The sequence below is a fragment of the Lepidochelys kempii genome, chromosome 8, assembly GCF_965140285.1.
Source record: "Lepidochelys kempii isolate rLepKem1 chromosome 8, rLepKem1.hap1, whole genome shotgun sequence".
Lineage (NCBI taxonomy): Eukaryota > Metazoa > Chordata > Testudines > Cheloniidae > Lepidochelys > Lepidochelys kempii.
Window position 1 is genome coordinate 105,679,927 of NC_136387.1, and position 14,711 is coordinate 105,694,637.

The following is a 14,711-nucleotide window of genomic DNA, read 5'->3' on the forward strand; positions in this document are numbered from 1 at the left end:
ACTGCGCCAGCGAAAGACACAGGGGCACCGTCCCCGCTGCACTCACCATTCAGCCTGGTCTGCCTGTTCGCTCTCACTCTCAGGAAGGTCTGCAAAGGGAACAAGAGCAGAGCAGTGTCAGCGCCCGGCTGGGGAGGAAGCTGGGCAGTGCCCCCACCCCGGGGCGACTCGCAGCCTTGGCCCTCCTCAGTGACCGCGGAGGAGAGAGAAGGCCGAGGACAGCCCCCCCCCCCCCCGACCCTAACACCCCCCGACCCACAGGGAGAACGAGACGCCCTCTTTGGGTTACTCCCCCCCCCCCCATGTAAACACCCCGCTCGCTCCCCGCCCCCGCAGCCCCGATGTAAACAAACCCGCCTCCCCGCCCGCAGGCCCCGCACCCACCTCCTCCCGGCCCCCGCCGCAGGGCCCCCTCCTCCCGCTCTGCATAGCCGCAGGCGCCGCGGCCGGCACGCGGTGGGGCGGGGATCCGGGCCCCGGAGCGGAGCCCCCCGGGCGGCCGGGGATGCCGGTGGATGGAGAGCGGCCCCGCCGGCGCCTCCGATCAGCTCCCAGCGGCCGCCGCCATGTTGGGCCCGGTCATGTGACCCGCCGCCGAGCGGGGTGAAAGTTCACGAGGCAGCGGGGAAGGAGCGGGCGGTCCCCATAGCAACCGGCAGGCGGCGGCAGGCCGGCCGGTGGGGACCCCCCCCCCCACCCCGGGCCAGGCTCAGCTGCACCCTAGCACCCCCTCCTCTCCCCCCAGCCAGCCAGCCAGCACATGGGGCCCGGACCCACACCCCGGCAATGCAAAGTCCTGTGCCCCTCCCTGCCCAGGTCATGGGCCTGGGCACCCATCAGGAGAGCTGGACACAAAGGAGCGCAGTTTGCTCCCCCCCCGGGGGCCTGTCTTCAAGCCTTCCTCAGTCCCACGAGGGCCAGCAACTTGCTTAGTTAAAAGTGAAAGCTCCAGTTCCCTTGGAAGGACCTGAGGGGGAGCTGGGGCATAAGGAAAACCGCCAAGTTATGGTGAAGCTGACGATAAAATGGCAGGTGCCCCGCACGCCCTGACAGTGGTGATACATCTCCACAGGCTGCCGCCACAGAGACGCGCCCGCCTGCATATTATTAAATATCGTCAGACTGCCCAGAACTTGTATGCCACAGAAACCCACCTCTAGCAACGCGGCTGTAGCCCCATTCCAGCACAACACGAACACAGAACACGCATTTCAGTCGGTTGGCACTTAGGCTCTGCTCCGCCAGAAAAATTTGAGGGTGTGACAAAGGATCTTACCAACTAAGTCGTTTGCAATTAATAAAGAGGTTATTATTCTGTGCCCTTGCTTTGAAGTCACAACTAATGGTTGCAAAAATGACTAATGCAAACAGGTGTTCTCTATTCTGCTGTGTAAGGCCCTGATCCTCAAAACACTTATATGCATAATTAGCTTTACTCACAGGAGTAAAAGTCTGTTCAAGTCAGTAGGAAGACTTGTGTGCTTAAAGTTAAGTTAAGTGAAAGTGTTTGCAGGATCAAGACCTACGTTGCTGAAGGGATGCTGAAAAAAACAGGTTAACCAATGCAAGAAAACCCCTTTTAAATCTTTAAGACCGTCCAAATGTTCTCCTAAAACCCAGTTTTTTTGAATTGCTGGAATATCGTGGAATCTCCCACACAGTGTTCCCAATGCACCCACTGCAACGGTGGGAGAATAGCAAGGTTTTGTAGCATTTTTTAAATACACTGTAAAGTAAGATGGAGCTGGGATACAGGGTAAGATGGCAGGTCAATACACTGCAGAATATCTAAACAGTCCTGAAATAATTGACCCTTTGTCTATCTTTCCTCCCTTGCTTGAGGTGAGATTACTCACAAATAGGAAGAGGAAAAAATAAAAGGAAGCATTTGGGGTTCAACTGAAGTTTATTTTCATGTTTGTACGTAGAGCAGTTTTATGCCAGTAACCCCAGTACAGACAGGTAAGAGGGGTGGACACACCCTGAATTCCAATTCCATTTGCATTTATGCCCATGCTATTCCACTGAAGTCAACTGGGTCGGGGAGATGTAACAGAGACATCGAAGTGGGATCAGCCTAGATTTGTATGGGAGGAGTTTTTTCAAACCCCTTTCAGATTTCTACCCTCTAAGCCACCAACCATCCTAAGCAATGACCGCCTTGCCTGCTTTATTCTGATTAATGAGACAACCAACAAATGACATAAGAATGTCTCTTGAGTGGCTGCACCCACCACAAGCTGCAGAGTGAATGAAATTCTCTATGGTTCATAGATTGTAAGACACTGGTTTGGTAGGTAAAACAGCTGTAAAATGCATATTATTAGGTTTTTGAAAAAGGGTAATTCTTGCTTCAAGCAAAGCCTCAGCTGCCAGATTCATTCTAGTACAGTAAGCCTCCTGCGGGTGTGTTTTATTGGTGTCTTGTTAGAAGCTTTATCCATATTATCTGATGCACACAGGTCGTTGGTGGAACCTCTCTTAGCGACTAACGCCAGAACCCAGAGCATCACAATTAGCTAATATTTGTCCTTCTGTGTATAAAAACCGCTAACACAACTTGGAGTTTAGTGGGCACCAAAGGGAATTCATTCACACTCTATCATTCAAACACACATCTGCCAGGAGGGTTTATGTGTTATCCTTGAGTAGGAAGAGAGAAGACCGTGGCCTATAAAAACTAGACAGGTTGGACTGAAGGAACTGGGGAGAGGAAAGTGGAAACGAGGCTCTGCAATAACAATACAGGATTCCTTGATCTCTTTGTCAGAGGTCATCAAAGCAATATTAGTGGTTGTGGCTGTTGGAACATCAAGGGGCTGTTAGACTATCCAAGCAGCTCATATGAAGGCAGAGGGAGTTTGGCTTTTTAGAGTTTTTTTATACAGATGCACCCCACTCAGATGACGTGCCATTTTGCTCTGTTTGGGGCTTTACTGTCCAAATCCCTGGTTTAGTATATTAGGACCAGAACCTGTGAAGTGCTGAGCATCACATGTGAGGTGTTAAGCATTCTCAAATTATCACTGATCTCAATGGGATCTGGGGTCACTGCGGCCCAGACCATCAAAGGTACAGTAGTTAGGTTCCTAACATCCATTGAAATCAATGGACGTCAGGAGCCTAATATCTTGGAGGAGTTGGGCCTCAGTGATGAACAGGATCAGGCTCCAAGCTGGTCTGTGTGTGAGAGAGATGCCAACCAAAACACTAACTGGCACATTTCCATCCATCTGTCAAGGCAGAAATACAGACATGTAACTACCTCCTATTGAAATGCACAGGGTTAGACATAAGGGGCACAGATTAAAAATCCTATTTTAAAGCAATATTTCTTTCCCTGAGTTGCTAACAACACCTCAGATTACTAAAACCCAAATAACGGCAATCATCTGATTTCATTTTCTGCTTTCTTTTCTTTTCTTTTTTTTTGCATTGTGCTCAACTTGGACACTCAAAATTGACTCCTCAGTTTCCTTCCTCTTTCTAGTCAGTTTCACCTGGAGGCGCTGGTAGACTAGCCAAAGGCTGCAATATGTGGGTTACCAATGAAGCTGTGGAAGGCTTCAACCTAAACAAAATCTGCTTCCTACCCCCAACCCCTTAACGTCACAAAAACAGTCATATTAGCTTTTCTAAAAACAACTGCCCTTTTGTTTGTTTCAACCAAACCGGCATTTTGTGCCTACTTTATGCTACATTTCTGCCTTTCACTTTTTCTAGGTAATTTTTTTATATATTTTTGCCACATAAATGCTTAGAGAGAGTTAGCAACTTAGCTTAAATCTTGCATGATGCTAACCCCTAAAGCATGCTGCAGTTTTTCTCTGGGATTTGAAATGCAGTGGTCATGTTTTTACAGCACACTCAGTTACCAAATCAGAGTTCAGAGTAACAGCCGTGTTAGTCTGTATTCGCAAAAAGAAAAGGAGTACTTGTGGCACCTTAGAGACTAACCAATTTATTTGAGCATAAGCTTTCATGAGCTACAGCTAAGCTCATGAAAGCTTATGCTCAAATAAATTGGTTAGTCTCTAAGGTGCCACAAGTACTCCTTTTCTTTTTGCAAACAAGAGTTGCTGATTCTTGTTTCTACATCGTTATTGAATTAAGCTACAGCCTGTTTCTGGGTAGAGGCTCACTCTTGCGGTTCAAATAGCAGAGAATCATAGAATCATAGAATATCAGGGTTGGAAGGGACCTCAGGAGGTCATCTAGTCCAACCCCCTGCTCAAAAGCAGGACCCATACCCAATTAAATCATCCCAGCCAGGGCTTTGTCAAGCCTGACCTTAAAAACGTCTAAGGAAGGAGATTCCACCACCTCCCTAGGCAACGCATTCCAGTGTTTCACCACCCTCCTAGTGAAAAAGTTTTTCCTAATATCCAACCTAAACCTCCCCCACTGCAACTTGAGACCATTACTCCTTGTCCTGTCCTCTTCCACCACTGAGAATAGTCTAGAACCATCCTCTCTGGAACTACCTCTCAGGTAGTTGAAAGCAGCTATCAAATCCCCCCTCATTCTTCTCTTCCGCAGACTAAACAATCCCAGTTCCCTCAGCCTCTCCTCATAACTCATGTGTTCCAGACCCCTAATCATTTTTGTTGCCCTTTGCTGGACTCTCTCCAATTTTTCCACATCCTTCTTGTAGTGTGGGGCCCAAAACTGGACACAGTACTCCAGATGAGGCCTCACCAATGTCGAATAGAGGGGGACGATCACGTCCCTCGATCTGCTCGCTATGCCCCTACTTATACATCCCAAAATGCCATTGGCCTTCTTGGCAACAAGGGCACACTGCTGACTCATATCCAGCTTCTCGTCCACTGTCACCCCTAGGTCCTTTTCCGCAGAACTGCTGCCTAGCCATTGGGTCCCTAGTCTGTAGCTGTGCATTGGGTTCTTCCGTCCTAAGTGCAGGACCCTGCACTTATCCTTATTGAACCTCATCAGATTTCTTTTGGCCCAATCCTCCAATTTGTCTAGGTCCCTCTGTATCCTATCCCTGCCCTCCAGTGTATCTACCACTCCTCCCAGTTTAGTATCATCTGCAAATTTGCTGAGAGTGCAATCCACACCATCCTCCAGATCATTTATGAAGATATTGAACAAAACTGGCCCCAGGACCGACCCCTGGGGCACTCCACTTGACACCGGCTGCCAACTAGACATGGAGCCATTGATCACTACCTGTTGAGCCCGACAATCTAGCCAACTTTCTACCCACCTTATGGTGCATTCATCCAGCCCATACTTCCTTAACTTGCTGACAAGAATACTGTGGGAGACCGTGTCAAAAGCTTTGCTAAAGTCAAGATACAATACATCCACTGCTTTCCCTTCATCCACAGAACCAGTAATCTCATCATAGAAGGCGATTAGATTAGTCAGGCATGACCTTCCCTTGGTGAATCCATGCTGACTGTTCCTGATCACTTTCCTCTCATGTAAGTGCTTCAGGATTGATTCTTTGAGGACCTGCTCCATGATTTTTCCGGGGACTGAAGTGAGGCTGACTGGCCTGTAGTTCCCAGGATCCTCCTTCTTCCCTTTTTTAAAGATTGGCACTACATTAGCCTTTTTCCAGTCATCCGGGACTTCCCCCGTTCACCACAAGTTTTCAAAGATAATGGCCAATGGCTCTGCAATCACAGCCGCCAGTTCCTTTAGCACTCTCGGATGCAACTCATCTGGCCCCATGGACTTGTGCACGTCCAGTTTTTCTAAATAGTCCCTAACCACCTCTTTCTCCACAGAGGGCTGGCCATCTATTCCCCATGTTGTGATGCCCAGCACAGCAGTCTGGGAGCTGACCTTGTTCGTGAAGACAGAGGCAAAAAAATTATTGAGTACATTAGCTTTTTCCACATCCTCCGTCACTAGGTTGCCTCCCTCATTCATTAAGGGGCCCACACTTTCCTTGGCTTTTTTCTTGTTGCCAACATACCTGAAGAAACCCTTCTTGTTACTCTTAACATCTCTCACTAGCTGCAGCTCCAGGTGCGATTTGGCCCTCCTAATTTCATTCCTACATGCCCGAGCAATATTTTTATACTCTTCCCTGGTCATATGTCCAACCTTCCACTTCTTGTAAGCTTCTTTTTTATGCTTAAGATCCGCTAGGATTTCACCGTTAAGCCAAGCTGGTCGCCTGCCATATTTACTATTCTTTCGACACATCGGGATGGTTTGTCCCTGTAACCTCAACAGGGATTCCTTGAAATACAGCCAGCTCTCCTGGACTCCTTTCCCCTTCATGTTAGTCTCCAGGGGATCCTGGCCATCCGTTCCCTGAGGGAGTCAAAGTCTGCTTTCCTGAAGTCCAGGGTCTGTATCCTGCTGCTTACCTTTCTTCCCTGTGTCAGGATCCTGAACTCAACCAACTCATGGTCACTGCTTCCCAGATTCCCATCCACTTTTGCTTCCCCTACTAATTCTTCCCGGTTTGTGAGCAGCAGGTCAAGAAAAGCGCCCCCCCAGTTGGCTCCTCTAGCACTTGCACCAGGAAATTGTCCCCTACGCTTTCCAAAAACTTCCTGGATTGTCTATGCACCGCTGTATTGCTCTCCCAGCAGATATCAGGAAAATTAAAGTCACCCATGAGAACCAGGGCATGCGATCTAGTAGCTTCTGCGAGCTGCCGGAAGAAAGCCTCATCCACCTCATCCCCCTGGTCCGGTGGTCTATAGCAGACTCCCACCACTACATCACTCCTGTTGCTCACACTTCTAAACTTAATCCAGAGACACTCAGGTTTTTTTGCAGTATCGTACTGGAGCTCTGAGCAGTCATACTGCTCCCTTACATACAGTGCTACTCCCCCACCTTTTCTGCCCCGCCTGTCCTTCCTGAACAGTTTATAACCATCCATGACAGTACTCCAGTCATGTGAGTTATCCCACCAAGTCTCTGTTATTCCAATCACGTCATAATTCCTTGACATCACCAGGACCTCCAGTTCTCCCTGCTTGTTTCCAAGGCTTTGTGCATTCGTATATAAGCACTTGAGATAATCTGCTGATCGCCCCTCATTCTCAGTATGAGGCAGGAGCCCTCCCCTCACAGACATTCCTGCCTGTGCTTCCTCCCGGTATCCCGCTTTCCCACTTACCTCAGGGCTTTGGTCTCCTTCCCCCGGTGAACCTAGTTTAAAGCCCTCCTCACTAGGTTAGCTAGCCTGCTCGCAAAGATGCTCTTCCCTCTCTTCGTAAGGTGGAGCCCGTCTCTGCCCAGCACTCCTCCTTCATGGAACACCATCCCATGTCCAACCTTCCACTTCTCGTAAGCTTCTTTTTTATGTTTAAGATCCGCTAGGATTTCACCGTTAAGCCAAGCTGGTCGCCTGCCATATTTACTATTCTTTCGACTCATCGGGATGGTTTGTCCCTGTAACCTCAACAGAGATTCCTTGAAATAGAGAGAGGTGAGGCTTTGCTGGACAAGGATTTCAGCCACTCATTTTTACTTACTTCATGTATTATTCAGCCACAAATATTCCACAGCAGGCTTACCTAACCCATTCAGGGTGTTCTCTCCCTGCAGAGAAGGCCTGAAATGTTATCCTTAAGGCAGGAGGAGTGTTTCACTCTAGAGTTTTTTGTTATTCTCCCTTGGCAATGCTGGTAGATAGATACTAGCAAGGAAACTGACAAGGCCTGATCCCTACTCGCTATGCAGGCAAAACTCCCACTGAATTCAGTGATAGGGGGATTTGAGTGCAGAAAGAGAACTGGATTGGGCCCAAAGCAAATGAACAGGGCTGAAATGCCTGTGACAACGGAAGAAATGAGACAGCTGGGAAGAGATTTGGAGCCGCGATAATCATCTCAAGTCATGCATGAACCTTCCCTCTCAGGGGCGGCAGCAAGAAGCTTCTTCCTTCATCTGCCCACGCTTCTCATCTGACCACTCCCTTTATCTCCTTCATTCACTCCCAGCTTTGCACCATCTTTCACACCTTCTCCCTACCCTGCTGTGCTTGGAAAAGCCTCCTGGTTCGTGTTTGCCAAGCACCCTCCCCTCCTCCAGAAAACACCCAGAGAGCCACTTGTTCACAGAAGCATTCTATCGAGAAAGACCTCACATCACTGTGCTTTACCAGTTTGCAACATCATGGTCAAGCCAAAGGTCCTGCACCAAGCTCTGATGAATGGGCTTGTCACAGGGGGGGAGTTCTGTGCTGGGCAGTGTTTGGGGCCAAATCTGATCATCAGACCTTGGAGCCTCTCTGTAGCCACGACTGCCTTTGCGGCTGCTCTCCCCGGGCACGTCTTCATTAGCAAGGTTAAAGCGCGGCCGCAGCACTGCTTTAATGTGGCTGTGTAGTCGCGGCTATAAAATCCCGCCCCCGCGAGGGGAGTAGCTCCCAGCGCTGGGGCACTGTTCACACTGGCACCGTGCAGCGCTGAAACGTGCAGCGCTCAGGGGGGTGTTTTTTCACACCCCGAGCGAGAAAGTTGCAGTGGTGTAAAGTGGCCCCACTCAACAGAGGAGGGTGCGTGGCAGGCAGGGTGGCGTGCCTGGGAGTGCATGTGTGAGAGGAGCTGAGAGTGAATTTCCTGAGGGCTGTTTAGCCTTGGGTTCTCCATGCATAATCTTCCCAAGGTAAAGTCCCAGATATGTGATCCTGGAATCAACAACTTTCTTTGACTCAAACCTGTTCCCTTTTAGTTCAAGTTCCAATGAACTGCATTCAGAGTTAGTCTATTTTCCTGTCTTGGTTTGGCTGGGATGGGGGGGGTTCGTTTTGGCAGGGGCCAGGTCTAAAGGCATCAGCTCAGAGGAGGGATATTTTTAATAGTTATGGGCCAAACCTTAATCTTAAATCCAAACCCCTTAGCTTTCCGGATGATTCAGGTTCGGATTTGGTTCTGGGCCCATTTTCCAGGTCAGACGCTGGTGAAATCTCACAAGAGAATAGCTGATCCCACAAGATTTGCATGGCATAAATTGTGCGCAACCATCTGATGATTAGGATCGTTTGCTGAGCGCTGACGTGCTCAGCACTGTATAAAACACAAGAGGAGATGGCTCCTGCCCCAACGAGCTTAGAGAAGAGGTGGGCAAATTACGGCCACATCCAGCCCTCCAGACATTTTAATCTGGCCCTCAAGCTCCTGCCAGGGAGCAGGGTCGAGGTCTTGCCCCACTCCGCATGGCTCCCGGAAGCAGCGGCATATCCCCACTCCGGCTCCTACGTGTAGGGGCAGCCCTGGGGCTCCACATGCTGCCCCCACCCCAAGTGCTGTCCCCGCAGCTCCCATTGGCTGGGACCCACAGCCAATGGGAGCTGCAGGGGCAGTGCAAGCGCATAGGGCAGCGTGCAGAGCTGCCTGGCCACACCTCCGCATAGGAGCCGGAAGGGGGACATGCTGCTGTTTCTGGGAGCTGCTTGAGGTAAGTGCCACCCGGAGCCTGCCCCCTTGGTGCCCTCCCATGCCCCAACCCCCTGCCCCAGCCCTGATCCCTCTCCCGCCCTCTGAACCCCTCAGTCCCAGCCCGGAGCACCCACCTGCAACCCCAATTCCTCATCCCCAACCCCACCCCAGAGCCTGCACCCCCAGCCGGAGCCCTCATGCCCTCCTGCACCCCAACCCCCAATTTCGTGAGCCTTCGTGGCCCGCCATACAATTTCCATACCCAGACGAGGCCCTCAGGCAAAAAAGTTTGCCTACCCCGGCTTAGAGTCTAAAAGATCTCATGAGATTTCCACCATTTGGAACCAAAACCCTATGAGTTTTCAGTACCATGAACCTGAACCTTCGAACCCAGCCTTCCTAAACCAGCTCCGGATCCAACCACGGCCGCAGTGGCCCATCTCTATTCTACAGGAGCGTCTCGCTCCAATCCGAATGAAAGGGTACTTAGGGTTACTGCTAAGGTAGGCGTCTCACCTGTACGCCAGGTAGGGTCCTGACATGTTGTACCTGCCAAAGGCCAGCAGCTCAGTGGCTGTAGGCTGAGGCTATGGTTGTATCAAGGAGCACGACGGAAGGTCTCAAAAGACACCAGGGCCCCAATTCAGTGGTGTCACAAAGATGATGCAAGTTACACACTGGGTATTAATTGCTTGGCAAATGGACGTTCAATATCTTCATAAATGATCTGGAGGATGGTGTGGATTGCACCCTCAGCAAGTTTGCGGACGACACTAAACTGGGAGGAGTGGTAGATACGCTGGAGAGCAGGGATAGGATACAGAGGGCCCTAGACAAATTGGAGGATTGGGCCAAAAGTAACCTGATGGGGTTCAACAAGGACAAGTGCAGAGTCCTGCACTTAGGACGGAAGAACCCAATGCACAGCTACAGACTAGGGACCGAATGGCTCGGCAGCAGTTCTGCAGAAAAGGACCTAGGGGTGACAATGGATGAGAAGCTGGATATGAGTCAGCAGTGTGCCCTTGTTGCCAAGAAGGCCAATGGCATTTTGGGATGTATACATAGGGGCATGGCCAGCAGATCGAGGGACGTGACCGTTCCCCTCTATTCGACATTGGTGAGGCCTCATCTGGAGTACTGTGTCCAGTTTTGGGCCCCACACTACAAGAAGGATGTGGAAAAATTGGAAAGAGTCCAGCGGAGGGCAACAAAAATGATTAGGGGACTGGAACACATGAGTTATGAGGCGAGGCTGAGGGAACTGGGATTGTTTAGTCTGCGGAAGAGAAGAATGAGGGGGGATTTGATAGCTGCTTTCAACTACCTGAGAGGTGGTTACAGAGAGGATGGTTCTGGACTATTCTCAGTGGTAGAAGAGGACAGGACAAGGAGTAATGGTCTCAAGTTGCAGTGGGGGAGGTTTGGGTTGGATATTAGGAAAAGCTTTTTCACTAGGAGGTTGGTGAAACACTGGAATGGGTTAGCAAGGGAGGTGGTGGAATCTCCTTCCTTAGAGGTTTTTAAGGTCAGGCTTGACAAAGGCCTGGCTGGGATGATTTAGTTGGGGATTGGTCCTGCTTTGAGCTCGGGGTTGGACTAGATGACCTCCTGAGGTCCCTTCCAACCCTGATATTCTATGATTCTATGATGTACGAAGGAAAGCAAGGCAACCTGCTCAGACAGGGCATTCAGTGGTGACCAAATTCAGCTCTTGGCAAAAGAGGGTGCAACTTACATTCAAATCAACAGATGTGCCTGTTTACGCTAATGCTGAATTTGGCCCTGTGTAGCTGGGGGGTGGGGGACGGTTTGAACAGCTTTATCACTCTCACGTTAGTTGCTTTATCAGCTGCACTCCCGTTCAGTGTGTAAGTCATGCTCATCCTTCACACCCACTGAATGCCAAACTGGTTCAAGTTACACCACCTTGCCACTTACTCCTGTTTTCTGATCTGCTTACACCTGCGGTGGATTGCACCTTATCATTTGTATCCCAGCTGCACTTGATCCACAGACTCTCATGGGAATTGCATTTGCTTACTTCAGAGTATATCTGGAAGAACGGGATCCTCCAGGGAAGTAATCAGCTCAACCTTCCCCCCAATATTTCTTTAACCTTCCTATTACCAAATCTCCATCTCCGCTAAATATTGGCTTGTAAAAAGGACCAGAGGGCTATTAAGGCCAAACCTTAGGAATTCACCTCTGAAAATCCAGAGAGCAGAAGTCTGTGCTCCAACATTTTACTAATACCTTGTATCGTCTCTATTACGTCATAAATAACCCAAGGAACTTGCAATGCAAAATTACTAGTGCTGCAGCTCTAAGAAGCAGGTATCATCACAGCACACTTCTGCACATGAAAAGCTCAGTTCTGCAGCCCTTCAATCACTGGGAGATTCTTCTGCACGAGGGCCAGTAGATCAGGCTTCACCATTCTTTGACTCCAGAGCAATTCAGAGGGGCCAAATTCTCATTTACACAAAGGATTTACACCGCTCTGGCAGCCACTGGAAGGTCCCTTTATGCTACCAGAGTGGCATGCCGCAGTGCAAATGAAAATCAGACCCCGAGGTCTTTTCTCCCTGCAGCGCAGAGTTATAATTCCCATTATGCATTTGCATTAAGGGGCTGCAACCCCTCATAAAACACACTCACAAACTTCAGATGTGTCAGGCAAGCTAGACTCAGCACATGGAGGAGGGGTGCAATGCAAATCCTTGTACTGAGCGACGGGAGAACACAAAATTATGCTGACAAATTTCACAGAGCCTAAAACTCATGAGAAGCTGAGAGCACAGGCCACTCCACATCGTCCAGGCCCAGGTTTGTACATCACAAAAAGGACCACTGAGAAAACTTCATCCGAGCTGTTTTTGAAAGTTCACTTTTTGTTTTAATAGAAAGAAGTATTGTGACAGGAGAGAGGGCAGCATATTTTGGTCAAACATTTCTCGTTCACACCTGGGCCTGCTTCTCTGCTGCCCGGTTCCATGAGCTGTTGCTTTCACCCGGCAAAGGGGGGATAAAGTTCTGCTAAATCAGAATGGAATTGTCCGACACTCCCTTAGCACTGGTGTAAGTGACTCAGGGACATGGGGAGTCAGGCTCACGTTTGATAACAGATATGGAATACATGACTGCATTGGGCGGGATGCACGGTATGTTGGCCCGGGTTTGAGATGGGCCTTCAAGAAGTGAAGGGCAGAATAGTTACCAGTGAATATTAAACAATAAATAATAATAATAATTTGCACAGTCATGATGTATGCATGCCTTGGGCCCTGATCCTAAGACAGATTCCTGCATGATGTTTCATTCAGTGGGGACCTGCCCATGAGGATCCATTTGCAGGAGCAACCTCGTGATCATATTGTCACCACCCCTTGTCCTTCCTCTCCCCTGCCCGCCCCCATCACCCTTGACCTTTACTTGTTGCATAATATCAAACCAAGGCCATCTACTCCTGCGGGCAGGGAGTATGTCCTTGCATGTCTGTGAAGTGCATGAAAATGTTTCTGGATGCTCAAGAAATAACTATCTTACGACTCAGAAGCCAGAGGTGAGTTCTGCAGACCAGTGTCACTGAGCCGTTCGCACCACTCCATGCTGGCATGTGTTCTGTGTGTGCCAAGTTCCGGATCTCACAGAGAAATCTCTTTAAAATGATTTAGAAAGTTTAAAAAAATGTTATTGGAACTAATTTTTGTATCTCTTCACATATAGGATCCTTGCAAGCCATGAACCCAACTGCATAGAGTTCAGAGGGAGAGGAAAGGTATAACAAATATGATTTTAGAAACCACTACAAATAAGCTAAGCTAGAATTTTCACGTGCAACGTGGTAATGTTAAAGTCAGATTCCTCTGGACCTTCCACAGCGAGAAGCAGGTGCTGTTTATCTCATTAGGGTGCTGGAATTCTCTGCTCCCTAATGAGGTAGAGCTCCCATTTTGATAGCCCTGACCGGGTGTGAGTTACTGGATCATAAACAGACCATTGATACATGACTGAATGTTACCTCTCTTGAGCCTTTGATCAGTGTCATTTTACAGGGAAATTGTAAATCGGGGAGGCAGCAGGAAACATTTTCCTTGACTGTACCATGCATATATGGCTATACATTTGAGTCCTATGTGCATGATTCAGGCCTGGCTATATATTAGGCATAGAGGCCACAAATTACCCTCAATCCACATCAATGAAACACACAACTGAGAGTACAATATGTCTCTTAACTTGCATTGTATTGCACTAACCCTGTGGGGTTGTGTTCTGTTGCATTCTGACCTGTATGCCCACACACCATGATGCAATGCAGCCAGAAGTCCCAGACAGTTCTATGGTGCGTAATCATGCTTTGGGGGCATCCCAGAAGACTGGCTCTTTGCTAATAATACTAAATAATATGACTTGGATGACCTAATTTTTGTAATAATTTGCATGTCTACAGCCCTTTCTAGGATCTCAAAGGGCAGTACCTTAATGTGTTATGCCTCACAGCTCCTCAGTGAGAGAGGGAAGTATTAATATCCCCCTTTTCCACACAGAGAAACAGGGGCAGGGAGGTTGAGGAGCTAGGCCAAGGTCATGGAGGGACTTGGGAGTAGTTCTTAGGAGTTTCTGGCTCCTAGTCCTGTGCTAAGACCAACGGATTGCACTGCCTGGCTGGTTCCTGGCTGCTGTCTCACCTGGTATCTGTCTGAGTGATGGATATCATCTGAGGAGTGAGGCGATGCTGTCCGAGAGTCTCCTTCCCGCTTGATTGAGGCTGACAACAAAATTGACTGCAAGAGAAAGAGAGGAAAGGAGAAATTTACACTGTGAGCAAGGCAGAGCAATGATACATCAAAGGCAGTGTCAAGGTCTTTCCCATTCCCAGCAGGAATGTATTGTCGCTGGCCAATAAACACTGTAACAGGCCCAGAGGGGGCATGTTAGCACCGGCTGACAGCGTGCTGGTTTGGCCTCTTGGGTGTGGGAGAGCACATGCCATATCACGGGAGGGCTGGGTCTGAGAGAGCAGCAACAGGGGGTCTGCTCCCACAGCCGAATCCCAGGCCCTGTACACAGCCCGTTCACATAGGAGCTGCTCTGCCCTTCAGGAGGGCTGGGATCCTCCTCCCCATCCTGGGGCCAAGGAGCAGAACATCCTCGCAGCCCTTCTGCGACCATCACTGCAGCCTCAGGGCCTGCACGACCGGTATGGAAACCCTACATATTGGGCGAGAACGGTGGTGCAATGTCATTGCAGACTGCTACGCTGTAACCTTCACCCATCCTGCCCTCAGATCCCTTCTTTGTGGGCCTGCTGCAGAGGTTGCTGTG

At 49.4% G+C, this 14,711-nt stretch overlaps 1 protein-coding gene across 2 annotated transcripts in view; it reads right to left on the reverse strand.

Annotated features, from left to right (window-relative positions):
* The window catches only part of RNF220 (ring finger protein 220), a 329,212-nt gene that overhangs the window by 69,705 nt on the left and 244,796 nt on the right, over window positions 1-14,711 (reverse strand). The window contains exons 6-7 of one of the 2 annotated variants that reach the window (XM_073357946.2): window positions 14,075-14,170; window positions 47-89 (exon numbers count right to left, since the gene is read on the reverse strand). In XM_073357946.2, the coding sequence (XP_073214047.1) occupies window positions 47-89; window positions 14,075-14,170 (139 nt within the window). Of the gene's footprint in view, window positions 1-46; window positions 90-384; window positions 598-14,074; window positions 14,171-14,711 lie in introns of those variants that run through there. The other variant, XM_073357945.1, reaches the window with a different exon arrangement.